Source organism: Perissodus microlepis, chromosome 18, assembly GCF_051167445.1.
Source record: "Perissodus microlepis isolate ML-2025 ecotype Zambia chromosome 18, ASM5116744v1, whole genome shotgun sequence".
NCBI classification, from domain to species: Eukaryota; Metazoa; Chordata; class Actinopteri; order Cichliformes; family Cichlidae; genus Perissodus; species Perissodus microlepis.
The window spans coordinates 15621486-15636816 of NC_140478.1; the positions used below are offsets into that span (position 1 = coordinate 15621486).

The 15331-nt window shown below is 39.0% G+C and overlaps 1 protein-coding gene across 1 annotated transcript in view; it reads right to left on the reverse strand.

Moving 5' to 3' along the window:
- LOC146367578 (uncharacterized) overlaps window positions 1-15331 on the reverse strand; it is a 29615-nt gene that overhangs the window by 13870 nt on the left and 414 nt on the right. The window contains exons 2-29 of the mRNA XM_084912674.1: window positions 15187-15273; window positions 14619-14661; window positions 11936-12007; window positions 11454-11588; window positions 10101-10145; window positions 9296-9412; window positions 8866-8931; window positions 8709-8744; window positions 8480-8542; window positions 8350-8385; window positions 8203-8244; window positions 5633-5716; window positions 5377-5421; window positions 5222-5293; window positions 5085-5129; window positions 4952-5005; window positions 4568-4631; window positions 3409-3507; window positions 2998-3150; window positions 2603-2692; window positions 2241-2392; window positions 2086-2158; window positions 1808-1914; window positions 1484-1667; window positions 1319-1390; window positions 985-1092; window positions 611-829; window positions 302-466 (exon numbers count right to left, since the gene is read on the reverse strand). Of these exons, the coding sequence (XP_084768800.1) occupies window positions 302-466; window positions 611-829; window positions 985-1092; window positions 1319-1390; window positions 1484-1667; window positions 1808-1914; window positions 2086-2158; window positions 2241-2392; window positions 2603-2692; window positions 2998-3150; window positions 3409-3507; window positions 4568-4631; window positions 4952-5005; window positions 5085-5129; window positions 5222-5293; window positions 5377-5421; window positions 5633-5716; window positions 8203-8244; window positions 8350-8385; window positions 8480-8542; window positions 8709-8744; window positions 8866-8931; window positions 9296-9412; window positions 10101-10145; window positions 11454-11588; window positions 11936-12007; window positions 14619-14661; window positions 15187-15227 (2482 nt within the window). The 5' untranslated portion in view covers window positions 15228-15273. The remainder of the gene's footprint in view (window positions 1-301; window positions 467-610; window positions 830-984; window positions 1093-1318; window positions 1391-1483; window positions 1668-1807; window positions 1915-2085; window positions 2159-2240; window positions 2393-2602; window positions 2693-2997; window positions 3151-3408; window positions 3508-4567; window positions 4632-4951; window positions 5006-5084; window positions 5130-5221; window positions 5294-5376; window positions 5422-5632; window positions 5717-8202; window positions 8245-8349; window positions 8386-8479; window positions 8543-8708; window positions 8745-8865; window positions 8932-9295; window positions 9413-10100; window positions 10146-11453; window positions 11589-11935; window positions 12008-14618; window positions 14662-15186; window positions 15274-15331) is intronic.

The window sequence follows — 15331 nt, forward strand, 5'->3', positions numbered from 1 at the left end:
TTTCTAGTGAAACTAAACAGATGCGAAGCAATTTTGCATTGTCCTGTATTTTGCTTTACTTTTCTACTTTTACTAAATAAGTTATTGCAAACTGTTTATATGCTCAAAAACAAAACAAATATACTATTTAATGTGACAATAGTGTGGGATATTCATGTTGATATGAAAATTGAAGTACTCAGTGTAAACAAATGTAAAGTTTTAAATTGTACTTTTATTTGTAAAGCTGTCGAAGATAAGGTAGATATGAATAAAAAGACGTAACTATCCATGATTTGGGGTATAGCTGCAGTTTGCTCACCTGGTATTCCCCTCACTCCAGGATTTCCTGGAGGTCCTGGGGGTCCGGGTGGGCCAATGAGTTCGCACTGTGAACACGGTGGGCCTATTGGTCCAGGGACTCCGGTGTCACCATCGACCCCTGGCTCTCCTTTATAGCCTGGTTCTCCAGGTTGGCCTTGTGGGCCTGTAATTGCAAAAGACCAACAGTCAACTAATCTAAATATACAGAACTAATGCAAAGCACATTGTTTTTGTTCTGTTCTTTTGAATATTATTGTAATATAGGCCATGAATCCCATGTGTTTGAGTTCAGATAAGTTAATCTTACCTGGTATTCCTGGGTTTCCAGGAATTCCACGGAGTCCTTTATAGCCTATACTCCCAGGAGGTCCAGGTATGCCAGTTGCACCTGGCCTGGTTGGGAGGACATCTCCTGGAGGCCCTTTCCTACCTGGTGGTCCAGGAAAACCAGGAAGGCCAGGAAGGCCTTCTAGACTAATTCCCCTGGAACCTGGTTCACCTGGTTCACCAATTAAACCTGGAGGTCCTTTTATAATTAAGAAAGATTTATAAGCATTAAAAACAACTCTTTTTTTTATTTTTTATTTTTTTAGAATTAATAGATTTAAGGAATATTCCCTACTATATGAATAACTGATGGTCCACAAGCTTCAACAAATGCTCTGTTTTTACAGCCATTACCTGGTGGTCCAGTCCCCTGAGCTCCACCATCATCTCCCTTCATGCCTTTAGTGCCTGGGTATCCTGGCTCTCCGGGAGGACCATTGCTCCCTGGCTGACCTGGAATCCCTATAAGAGGCCAAAAAAATAAAACAAAACAAATCACTTGTAGTAGTAACTGTAGGGTCCATTCTGTGTAACTTTGAAAATAATGAAATAACAAGCTTTATAAATAGAAAGCACTAAACAATTTATTAATGACATTTTTTTAAATCTAGATTTCTGATTAAATTTAGTGTTCCAGATGAAACATGTGAACATTTTTAAATAAATAATTAGCACCTGCAAGACTTACCTGGTGAACCTGGTGAACCCTTTGGACCAGGGGGACCAATCTCACCTTCAGGACAGCATCTCTGTGTTTCTCCTGTATTCAAATACAGCTTTTTGTGGTTTGTTTGTTTGTTTGTTTTTAAATCCCATGACACTTTTCTTAATGACAAATCGTGAGAAACCTGACCTGGAGGTCCTGGTCGTCCAGGAATTCCTGGTATGCCAGTAAGTCCCTGATTTCCTTTAGGTCCTTGTTCTCCCTTGGGGCCTTGTAAACCATCACCCGGGGGACCTGCTTGTCCAGGAAATCCTTTAGGTCCAGGAAGACCTGGGTAACCTTTAGGACCAGGTAATCCTGTATAACCATCACCCTGAAAAAACACAACATGATCAAAAGTGTAGAAAAGAGTATCAAAGTGGATCATTTTTACATATGCAGTGTCTTTGAGCAGAGACCTTTAAAAGATTTGTCACATGATGCACAATACTGGACTTTAATATATAGACTCACTGGTGGCCCGGGTTCTCCCACAATGCCATCTCGTCCATCCTGTCCTGGCCCACCTGTTCCTCCATGAGGACCACTATATCCTGGGTCACCTATGTCACCCTTGGCACCTTCAAGTAACAAAAGCAACCAATAGAGATTTGGCTTTAAACACTCCAGAAAAACAAATACAGTCTGTATCTAATTTAAAGGTATAGTACTATTAAACTGTCTTTGCCTAATCCAATGCGCAGTGGTTGCCATCGTAACTGAACCAATTTAAATTTTTGAGAGGCGCTCACCTTTTACACCTACTGCAAAAGCATCACCCTTTTCTCCTTTTTGTCCCTTTAAACCAGAAAATCCTTGAAAGCCCTGCAAGCACACATAATTGTGGGCATAACAAAAATAACACAAAAGACATTTATTTGCACAGTTTTAGTCCCACTGTTCTTACTTGTGGTCCTTGAGAACCCTCATCTCCTTTCAGACCTGGGTCCCCTCTTGGTCCTTGAGTTCCAGGTAATCCTGGCGGGCCTGGATAACCAGGTGGACCATGAGACCCTGGGCTCCCCCTGCCAGAGATACATTCACAAATCCCTGGACAACCTATAGAAGACAAAAATAACAAAATTTTGTTGAATTTAAATTTAGTCCCCAGACCTGCTTATACAGACTCACACAGATGTTTATATTGAGAAATGAATCACTGACGCTCGTCTTCCACCACATGTTGCTTGTGAATTCAACACCAGTATTCACAAAGAAGAACAGAGTCTTGGCTTATATGATTAATGCAAACAAACAGCCACAGTTCACCTTTAATTCCCTTGAGCCCTTTGTTTCCAGTAGATCCACTGGGTCCAGGATCACCAGGGTCCCCAGGGTCACCGCGCTCACAGTAGTAGTCTTTGAGATTGAAAAGACAGACATTAGTTGAAAATAAGTTATTCATAAATTAAAAATTATATTAAATTTTAAAAAGGTTTTAATTTTTTAGATAAAATATAATTTAAATTACCTCCACAGCCTAATCCAATCCAATCAGGCACATACAGAGATATACAAACCAGAAGGTAAGTCATCATTAAAGTGATCACATATAAAAAGTGATGACAATCCAAGTAATAAAATAAATACATCAGTGAGATTAACTTCTGCACATATGAAAGTCTTGTCCTGTGTATTATATACGAAGTGCAGAGAGAGCATACCTGGGGGGCCTGGAGGGCCTGTGGCCCCTTTAGGTCCCGGGAGTCCTTTAGCTCCCTTGGGTACTGCAATGGAATAGTCAACATACTTTCCCGGCTCTCCTTTGTAGCCTTTAGGACCAGGGGGCCCTCGTGGACCAGGCAAACCCTGGCCCTCTATAAGGGTGTGAGATGAAAATGTAAAATTTAAAATGATATAGGATCAGTTTTCCAACTGTGAAAACACAGACCATCAGTAGCAGAGAGAATCTTTGATTACTGACATAGTAATTTCCACAGCAACAGAGTATTTTAACAACTGTCAGGTTGCAAGAATTATCATAATTATTATGAGTGATATATACGGCATAAGTACTAAATCAAAATACACAAGGCTTCGCATTTAAAGAAAGGAAGCAAAGTCTGAAGTCTGACCTGCTAACCCTGGTGGGCCAGAGGGCCCAGGAATGCCCATGGACCCAGTGTCCCCGGGGAGTCCAGGGTGTCCTGGAAATCCACGGTCACCTTTAGCACCTGAAACATAAAGTCATAAAGTAATTATTGTTTTACTATACATTAAGGTGAATCGGACTACACTAAGTTAAATCAGACTACAAACTAAGTTGTAATTTTGTACACCACCATGTTGGATTTTAAGTCCAGATGTGAGAAAAATGCAGATTTTCATTTAGACATGTTCAGGGGCTCAGAAGTAATTGGAGAGTTAACTGACATGCAGTTTCATGGCCAGGTGAGGCCTGTTTACTGATTACTTTGTGATCAAGGAAGCAGATCACAGACTTGGAGTTTTTCAAGTCATTTACTTTTCAGAAAGGCTCAAGTATTTAAAATATCATTAACTTGTCCAATTACCTTTGAGCATCTGAAGATGGAGAACTATATATATGAAAATGGTTAATGCTAATTTATTTGTCAAATCCCTTGAATAAAAGTACGAACTTTAATTCCATCTTAACCATCTGTTTTAAAGTCAGTGCCTCCGGTGTTGGATTTATGGACCTATTTGTATTTGAACCATAAATCTACAAGCAAAACAGTGACTTAAAGGCGTTTATTTAAAGTGATACTCTACATATATTGCTGTGTTATTTTATTATTTTAGTAAATATATAATCGCAGTGTAGTGTAGTTGTGACTGACATAATTCAAGCTGAAAACAACTTAAAAAAAAAAGAAAAAACAAAAAAGAAGCCCTTTCGCAACCACCAGTATTCCCCCAGTGTGTAAGTGTAAATATCACACTGTACAGCTCCAGTGAACCACTTTATTTAAATCTGTATTTTGACAGTGATAAATAAAAGAATAGCAGAATAGCAGCTGTTGCAAACTATCAAAATATTGGTAGCTGCCTGTGCTACCCCTCACCCTCCTAGCAGATGCACCTATGCTATCAACTAAAAAATTCCTACATCACTTTGTTGTTGAGTTATCACATTCACAAAACTTGAGTGCTCCACCCTGCAGAGTGACAGAATATTTTTATTTATGAAACTAATATATTGTTACATTTTACATGTAAACAAAAACGGGAAAAAATGCAGTAGTAAGAGTACAGATGAAGCTGTGGTCTCACCTCTCACATGACTTCCATTAAGAAGGACTGTATCACCAGGGAGACCTGGATCTCCTGGGTAACCCTGTGTAAGATGGAAAGAATGGTTAGGAAAAGAAATGGCACCGATGTGCATTTTTTCTACAGGTGAGAAGACGGATCAAGGAATTTCATTGGAGTTTTACAGTTAGCAACGCTTTCCACTAAGTAACCACCAGATGTCAGTAATTCATTTACAGTCCTTCTCTAAATGTATAGCAAATATGCTAACCACATGTCTCCTGAAGAACCAACAACAGTGTCTATATCTATATCAAACCAAGCCTTTTAACTTTTCCTCCCAGTGGCATTCTGTTTTTCTTAAAATTGTAATACTGATTTCACTGATGTATAAACAAAAGTCACCTTTAGTCCAGTTCTTCCACTGATGCCTGGAAGTCCCATCTGTCCTCGAGAACCCTGAAAATGTATTAATGTATTTAATATGAAAGAATGCCAAAGTATAGTAAGACATAATAACATCATATGTAAGCTGCACCTCAGGCCCTGCTAGTCCCTCGCTGCCAGGTAATCCTGGAGGACCCTACAGATGGAAAGAATGAGCTGAAAACGTTTTTATGTATATTCACTTGTCTTTGTCTAAGTGTATTGTCCAGTGTCATTTAAATCATTTACCCGAAATCCGACAAATCCGAGGACTCCTTGCTCTCCCTTCAATTCGTGAGGGTAGTAGTCGCCACTACCACCCTGGATAGGAAAAAACAATAATTGAGTTATTTGTTTTTCCTCTGACACATGACTTCTAGGTACACAGGCATATGAAAACCCACCTTTAAGCCCTTTGGTCCACATGGGCCAGGAAAACCTTTGTCACCCTGGGAGAAAGACCAAAAAAAAAGATGAAATTATAAAACAAAAATCCAGATGGAAGAGAAGAGTTTGAACTGCAACTTGTAAATTAAAATAAAAAGCTGTATGGATGGGTAGACATGAAATGATCAAAAACATGGATTAATATTGTTGCATCTGCATAAAAAATATGAAGAAGTTAAAAATGAAATGCTTTAAGAAAAAAAAAGCCTTCACCTTGCCTCCTTTTGGTGAAAGAAATTGTGGAGGATATTCTACAACTTCTTCTGGTCCTGGTGGGCCAGGCGGGCCCTGTTCGCCCTGTAACATGACATTTTTGAGGTATTTGACTGTCCATATACATCAAAATATACAGCATCATGAAAAAGCATTTTCCCTTTTCCTGATTTCTTAGTGCATCATTTATAAAAGGAGAAAAGTAAAAAAAATATATATTGCCAAATACCTGACCGTGCCAGCCTTGGCAGGAAGAAATACAACCAAGTGTTCACAATAACTGGTAATGAGTCTTTCACATCAATGTGGAGAAATTTTGGCCCATTCTCATTTGCCAAATTGATTTGATTCAGCAACATTGGAGGGTTTTTGAGCATGAATGGATTGTTTAAAGTCATGCCAAAAGCCCTACATGTTGTTTTTTTATTGAACCATTCATAGTGGTGTTTTGCTGTATTTAATTGTCCTGTTGCATAACCTGATCATGCTTGACATTCAGGGCACAAACTATGGCTGGACATTCTCCTTCAGGATTATCTGGTAGAATTCGTGGTTACATCAGTTATGGGAAGTAAACAAAGGTTCATAAGCAGCAAAGAAGACCCAGACCATCACACCATCACCACCATTTTTGGCCATGTCTCAGCAAGTGAAGCCTGCAGGTCTTTAGATGCTGTTCTGCAGTTGTTTGTGATCTCCTGGATGAGTCATTGATTCACTCATGGAGTAATTGTGGTACCCTGTCCACTCCTGGGAAGGTTCACCACTGTACAGGTTAATCTCTGGCTCTCTTCCACAGCATGTCTTTTATCCTGTCTTCCTTCTCTCACCCCAACCGGTTGCCGCAGATGGTCGCCCCTCCCTGAGCCTGGTTTTGCCGGAGGTTTCTTCCCGTTAAAAGGGAGTTTGTACTAACCCACTGTCGCCAAAGTGCTTGCTCATAGAGGGTCATATGATTGCTGGGTTTGACTTTGTTTCTTAGTTGTTCTTGAATTTCTTGGGGGTTTTTTTTTAGACCTTTTATCCTACTTCACTTCATCGGGCAGGTTTAAGTAATTTCTTTATTCAGCAGGTCTGGCAGCAATCGTGTCTGGGTGTGGCTAGCAGAGATGGGCAGTAACGCGTTAATCCGATTACTTTTTTCGAGTAAAGTAAGGGATTGCTATTGCAAAAAAGGCAATTAGATTACTGTTACTTTCCCATAAGCACGCTGCGTTACTGCGTTACTAAAACCGTGATTTTTTTTGCGAGTGTCTCATGACAATGACGTAAGCGAGTGCGACATTCGTGGCAACAGCTGTGTGCAGATCAACAATGGATAATGTAAGGAGTGCAGCGTTTAAAGCCTGGAAGTACTGACCTTACTGTGAGTTTGATTCCGTAAAAAGTGACAAAAACATTAGCGTCCGGTGTTCACTGCGTGGGAAGAAAACTTCTTTTTACATCGAAAAAAACCCTAAACGTCCCAGCAAGCACGAAATACGCTGCCGCTGGAATGTGAAATTCACAGAGAAACTGCCGTATCCTTCCACTGACCGCTGCAGCACACCTGCACCAGGGCAAACCTCCGCCTGCCCTGCTGCAGCACACCTGCACCAGGGCAAACCTCCGCCTGCCCCACTCCTGCTATACAGGTGAAAATAGAGCAACAGGACCGCTGAGTGTTTGATTTTATTTATTTTCTGCTGTGTTTTACATGAAAGAGTGAGCGTAAACACAAAAAACTATTTTATTTTATATGCTGGAATATGCAGAAAATAGCTTTAAATGTTAAACAAATTGCTTCCAGTCAGAGAATGTTGCATATAATTTAATGTTTGCTTGATGCATAAAGTTAAAAGATTAAAACTAATAAAACAAGTTTTAAAAAGAGACTTTTTCATTTGATTACATTTTGTATGATGGATTATGCAGAAAAAGTAGAATTGGGCTGAAAGATCTATTGCTTTATTACCTATTTAGGAGATAAATCATGTTTTTAAAAGTAACTAAGTTACTAATTACTTTTCAAAATAAGTAATCAGTAAAGGTGGTTAGCACTATTGCCGCACAGCAAGAAGGTCCTGAGTTCAATTCCACCAGCAGGCCAGGGTCTTTCTGTGTGGAGTTTGCACGTTCTCCCCGTGTTCGCGTGGGTTCTCCCCGGGTACTCCGGCTTCCTCTCACAGTCCAAAAATATGCAGTTAGGGGGGATAGATTAATTGGTCAATCTAAATTGCCCATAGGTGTGAATCTGTGAGTGAATGTGAGTGCGAATGGCTGTCTGTGTCTCTATGTGTTAGCCCTGCGACAGACTGGCGACCTGTCCAGGGTGTACCCCGCCTCTCGCCCTGTGACAGCTGGGATAGGCTCCAGCGCCCCCCGTGACCCTGGAAAGGATAAGCGGAAGCGAATGGATGGATAATCAGTAAAGTAATGGGATTACATTTTTCGGGAAATAATCAGTAATTAGTTACCGATTACTTTTTCCAAGTAACTTGACCAACACTGGTGGCTAGTGAAACCAAATTCACATTCCAAAAAACGTGGTTAATGATAGATAATTCATGATTACCAAAAAGGTTTCTTACCTCATCACCTGCGTCACCTGTCAGTGATCTTCCAGGATCACCCTGCCCAATAACCAAAAGTGTAGTAAGTGTTGGCTTTGCATATGTGTATCTCCGTATAATAGTTTTCAGCAAGCACTGTCAAATACTGTGAAGCTTATGACTCACTGTTTGTCCTCTCACACCTGCAGCTCCCTCTAAACCCTAAATGCACACAGATGCACAAGTGACACTCAGTGATATATGATACTGAAATAAAAGATGCATAAATATTTATCTATTTTTATGCATTTATTACCTGAGGGCCAGGAGGGCCAGGGGGACCACTGTAACCTTTAGGACCAATAAATCCTTGTCTTCCCTGTTTTAGGAAACCATGCAGTCATGTTAAAAATGCAGTGTTTGGGTAGCAGTTGGTATGAAGAGCACAATACGGAGAGAAAGTTTTAAGATATTTATTGCCTGCTTTAATTTTTGAAAGTGTTTCGCAGAGAATTGTTCAATTGTTCAAATTTTAAAAAACATACAGGAGGGCCAGGCTGTCCATCTCGCCCACGCTCACCCTGCAAATTAAAATAGAAAAGACAGAAAAAGAGGATAGCATTTTTACAGACAGGGTACATATATATTACAAATGATTCTGGAATGCACACAAAGAGGGGTGTTAACTGTAGGAGAACTTACAGGAACGCCCGGAAGTGCATCTAAATATGAAGCTTCTCCTTTATCTCCTTTAGGCCCAGGTAATCCCTGACAAAAACACAGTTAAAGCTCATGATATATTTAATATTGTTACAATGGTCACCATTTTTACAAAGGAAACTGCCACAAAGGGTCTTTTAGGCAGTTTAAAAAGAAGCAAGAAGAAAAGAAGAAGAAGAAGCAACAAAATTCTGCATATGTGTCATTGAGAGATATTGTTCTGTTTAAGTATCATACTACCACTGGTATTGTTCTGAAAGGTAGTTGAGTGTAGAGATACCTAAAACATGTCCACTATGAGTAATATAACTCTTTTTTTAAACCACTAATCAAATGTCTTCAAAGAGGATGGTGGAACATCTGAAGGTCTCGCCATTGAATGAATAATTTAAAACATGAGTATTCTACTTACCGGTGAGCCATGGAGGCCATCCAAACCAGGCAAACCGGGGATTCCCGGCCTACCTTGTGTCCCGTTACAACCATCTAATCCTGGCAACCCAGGCTCACCGCCTGCTCCGGGGTGACCCTGAGGAAAACAGCACAGTTGTGGTCACGTACAAACACAGAGTGTTGGAAATGACAGTTGTTGTCTTCCTCGTTAATTTAAAATGATATGTACATATCCTTTACAGCAGTGATATCTAAAGGCCACTATAACTATAATTATATAGTGGTGGATGACTAAGTAAACCAGCATACTGAAGATACAGCTTCAAGTTGTAGTGAAGAGAACCACACTGGCACCAGCAGTGTGTATTATATTTGTCCACTAGAGGGCATAACACATGAGCCTCCAATATTTTAACTGTAAGAATTGGGCAGTTACACAAGTGCGGACACCATATTTTCACTGACAGAAAGATATTGATTACTTCTTTGACACTGTAGAAAAATAAATGATCAGCACATAAGAGAAGTCCATCTATCCATTTTCTCAGCTGCCAATTCAATTCAGTGTCGAGGAGAGCTTGGAGCCTATTCCAGCTGTTATCGGGAGAGAGGCCAGCTACATAGCTCACATTCACCCTTACAGCCAATTTAGAATCACAAGTTAACCTAACAAGCATTTCTTCTGTACCAAAAGAGGAAGCCAGGGTACCCTGAGGGTAAAAACACCCTTGCCTACTCACATGAAATTAGTTATTGCTGTCAGTATGAGATGTTTATTTTTTGACATTTGGAATTAAATCTATAAAAAACAGTAGTTTACTTACTGGTAAACCACTTCTACCAGGAAAACCAGGAGCACCAGTCTTTCCCTGTAATGTAAAGACATTTATTGCAATAGCTATTCATTCATCCTTAGTCTCAAAAAATAAAGAGGAAATTCATCATTTAACATTTTTGGCATTACTTTGAACCCAGTGTTCAAAGGGTTGATGACAGTCTTTTCTGGCCTGTTTGCCTTCAGAACTACCTCAGTTCTTCATGGTATAGATTCAATAAGGTGCTGGAAACATACCAAAGACATTTTGGTCCATATTGACATGATAGCATCACACATGTGCTGCAGATTTGTTGGCTGCACATCCACAATGTAATCTCCAGTTCCACTACATCCTAAAGGTGCTCTACTCGATTGAAATCCAGTGACTGTAGAGGCCATTTGTGCACAGTGAGCTTATAGTCATGATTAAGAAACCAGTGTTCAATGATTTGAGTTTTGTGATGTATTGTTTTACCCTGTTGGAAGCAGCCATCAGGGTAAACTGTGTTCATAAAGGGATGAAAGTGCTCAACAGCAATATTCAGGTCAGTTGGTACAAAAAGGCCCAAAGAGTGCCAGGAAAATATCATACACACCATTAGGAAACTAGAAAGTTGAGACAAGACAGGATGGATCCAAGTTTTCATGTTGTTTACACCAAATTCTGCTCCTACTGTCCAAATATTGCAACAGAAATCGAGAATTATCAGACCAGGCAACATTATTTTTTTCCAGTTTTCTCTCCATGTGAACCTGCGTGAATTGGAGCCTGTTTCCTGTTCTTAGCTGACACAAGTGGCATCTGGTGTGGTCTTCTGTTGCTGTGGATTTTAAATATGCATTCAGAAATGTTCTTCTTGGTTGTAACCAGTGGCTTCAAACAGTCTGACCACACTCCTTTGACCTTTGACACCAAGAAGGCATTTATTTCTCTTTTTTTGATTTTTCTTTGTAAACCCTAAAGATGGTTATGCAGGAAAAACCCAGAATATCAACAGCTTCTGAAACACTCAGACCAGTCCATCTGACATCAGTGATCATGCCATGCTCAAAAATATTTACATGCTTAAATGCAATGACTTGCTGCTATGTGATTGGCTAATTAGAACAGTAGAACAAAAGTACCTAATAAAATGACCACTGAATGTATCTCAGTAACCACTTTCAAGGTGAATATTTTTGAGCAGTAAATATAGAATTAGCAGTCGGTTTGATTTCATATATGTATATGTATATGTATATATATATATATATATATATATATATATATACATATATATATATATATATATATATATATATATATATATATATATGTATATATATATATATTCACACCAACATGGAAATGAACACTAACTTGACTTCCTTTAGGCCCCTCTGGGCCATGTGATCCAGCTGCTCCCATCCTGCCTTTTTCTCCAGGAAGCCCTTCATGTCCCTGCAGTCCCATTAGTCCCCGTGGACCTTCCTGGCCTAGTCTACCGGGAGCGCCCTACAATGCAAAAACACTGTTAAAATAACACTTTTTCCAGTGAAGATATTCAGTATTTAGAATAACAACAATGCAGATCTCTGTGTGACTTAATTAAGTTTCACTCAATTGTTTACTTTTTCGCCTGTTCTAGAGATATAATCATCATCATTATTATTATTATTATTATTATTATTATTATTATTATTATTATTAGAGAAACTAATGATTTGCTAAATCCACCCCAACAGTAAAGCATCCTGCATAGCAGTCCTGACAGACTAATGAAGACAAAACCCCTTTCAGTTTAAAAACCAAGTTAAGTTTCTGTTCCATTTCATAACGTTGTGAAGAGAAACAGTCCATACCCGTGCACCTTTGGCAGGAAGACACCGACATACAGAGCAGTCTCTACCTTGACACGGGCCCTCAGTGTTTCCCTGAAAAAAGAAAAGTAAAACAAACAAAACACAGGTGCTCGTAAGCATTAGAAGAGAACAGCAGGCTGATTATATTTGCTGATTCTCAGTCTTGAGAAAATATAGTTTCCTATAGAGACTGAACAGTGCAGATTAGAAAGCTTTGCGTATATCAGTGTTCTCACACTGATGGCTAAATAAACCTGACCTTGATAAGAATTATTTTGTCTTGACATTCTACTGAAAACCTGTACTGAGTTCAAACATCAGTGTGTGTGTGTGTGTGTGTGTGTGTGTGTCTTCTGGGAGTTTTGCACCGCAGAAATATCTGTGTTGAAAACATTAGTAATGTTTTCTCTAAGGCCACTAAATATTTACACTGGTGAAAATTAGTGAGACCCTTCTGCACATCTGTTGATAAACCTGTCTGCTTTAGATCTAAACTTCATGGGATGCGCCCCAACTTTCAGAAAATGAAGTGCAACGGTCAGTTATATTTTTAATAGGACAGTGGGGTTCAGTGTAATAACCAAATGCACTTTGTGGGAATAGAAATCGAAATCAATAGAATTTTTCTATTGCTACAGAAAGTATTTCAACAAGTAGTATATACTATATATATACTACTTTGGCATAATCTCTGACAAACCCTTAAATTAATGATAATATGTGCATATGCGATAATATGTTACTGCAGATGTACAGATGTACATGCATAATATTTAATGTATTTTGGATTTTGTCTAACTAACACAGGGTCAAAATTATATCGACAGAGTCAATTATATACACATACCCCATTTAATATTTGGTATAAATGTCCTTCGGTGAGTTATACCTTGACATGACACTTTTCATAGCCATCAACAAGTTTCTACCATAATTCTGTCCAAATATTTCACCACTCTTCATGGAAGAATTGGTGGAGTCCATTTAAAATGTCTGGTTTCCTGGCACAGACTGAGCATTAAGGCTCCATCCAGCCTCTGAAGTGGAGGTGGTAACTGTCATTCTCACCACGTTACACTTAGGTGTAAACTGCTCTAGTGCAAAAGGGACCCTCAGGTACCCGTTAAGTGGATTCGAACCCCCGAACTTCTGATCATGGGGTAACCACGCTACCTACGGAGCTATCCCTGCCCCTACCACCTCTAGCCAACAAACACCACCAAAGTTTCCACCACCTGTCTACTCTTAGAATTTCTGTCCAGTAAAATTATGAACAGAATCCGTGACAAAGGGCAGCCTTGGCAGAGTCCAACACCCACCAGAAATAAGTCTAACATTGTCAGCAATGTGAACCATGCTCCTGTTGCAGTTATACAGGGATTGAACGGTCTATAGCAACACGCCAGACAGCTAATACTCCCGCAGCACCCCCCACAGTGGGCGCTACTCAAGGAGCATTGTCGAATACCTTCTCCAAGTCCTCAAAACACATGTAGACATGTGTAGAGTGGTTTGGCAAACACTTACGCACACTCGAATATCATCAAGAGGATAAAGAGCTGGTTCTAGAAGCTTTTTGTTAGCTTTCGATATGTCTAGGATCATTTTCTTGTTGGACGACCTATTTGTGTTTTAGTATTATTAGTAATTTTTAGTATTAAACACAAACTATTGGATAACAACATGGTCTTTTTACCACTCGCACACTTTTTTGGCAACAAAACCACCTGCCCTGTTCTGCTTGCTACAATAGTTGAGCCATGACTAAAAAAGATAAATAAATAAATAATTAAAATAAAAGGCTTTGACTTTGGTCAGTGAGTTAAAAGTATAGGAAAGCACAATGCTCGGCTTGGCTGCCTGGTTCAGAAAAAATATTGTGATACTTGGAAGTTGATCAGTTTATTTGTTTATTTTAAATTTGTTTAAATATATATATTTTTTATCATTTGCATTTTTTCTATTTTATTATGATGTATTCTCTAAGTAGCTACTATAAACATACTGTGTATAGACAAAAAATAGGCAAAACAGGAACTCAACCAATACATTTGTCACGTCCAATTTAGCATTTTGAAGTATTTGTGTGCAAAAGCCCATAGTATGCGGCTTAACATAAAGTACCAGGGATAAACAACATCAACAGATAAGGAGCTGAACAGTCTTCCAGGTGCAGTGAGATTCCCCCAGGAAATACTTAACAAATCCTAATTTAAGAGTCTATCTGTTTGGTATGTTTGTATGCATAGCGACATACAGATTGTGATAAGCAATAACATGTTAAGTTCACTGAACAGCAGAGTCGGGGCTATGCTTATGTTACACTGATAAACTGAACATAAAACTACAGTCCTGGCTGCTCTAACAGTAGCAGTAGCACCGGCTGCATTAAGGAAAATGTAATTCAAGTGTGTTTAGCAAATTACATGAAAGAATTCATTCAAACCTGAGCCACTGTAGTTGGACTAAGCTCTGCAATGGACGGGGATAGCTATCTAAAGCTAATGCTAATATTTTTAAAGTAAAATTAACATGTTTAAAAATGTGGCAACAAAAATTAAAGAAATGTGATTTTCTTAAATTAAAATTTATTACTATTCATTACTCAATGTATAATTTATTTGCAATATAGTACTAGAACTCAGAGTAGTATGAATATAAATGTCTATAAAATAATTCTTACTGCCTTCAGCTGCTGCACAAAAAAGATGAGGGAAAGCATCCACCTGTGAAAACAAGAGTGTTAAAAGGTTAGCGCTTTTCTTTTTGAGCACCTACTGGACGCTATTACACGACTGTAAATGACCAAGAGAGAGACCCTTGTATGGAGTTTGATCTATGAGTCTGATATGTTCTGAGCAAATCTTTCCCACTCACTGTTATCACCTTGGTGTCCACTTAGTATTTGAAAGTGAAAGTATGTGCCTCTGTGCCTGCCTCAGAGCAGATCTTCTTTTTACTTCTAGTATACAAGCATACAGATGTTTGCATATTTGAATAAACAGGCCAGAAGTGTGCCTGTCTTCAGGTAAACACACTTACAGAGTTATTAATGTGAGTGTCATAGCTTACGTTCAGTCAAAGAGGTCTGAGTGGAATCTAAAGATAGCAAGGGTTAAGGACTATTTTTTTGATTCGGTCATAAAAATTTGCATTATTATCTGAATACTCTTACCAAAAAGCTAACATGTGCCTCATATTGATTTCTGCAAAAATATTGTTGTTATTAAAAATATTGGAGTGAGACGTACCAAAGAGCAAACAAAGTCCCAGGAGTAACCGAGGATTTCATCTCTCAAGTCCACTTCACAGCTGCTTGCTGGCCTCAGTGCTGCCACCTGTAGTGGATTAAAACAAAAGAATGAAACAGCAAAAACACCTGTTAGGCAAAGGGCA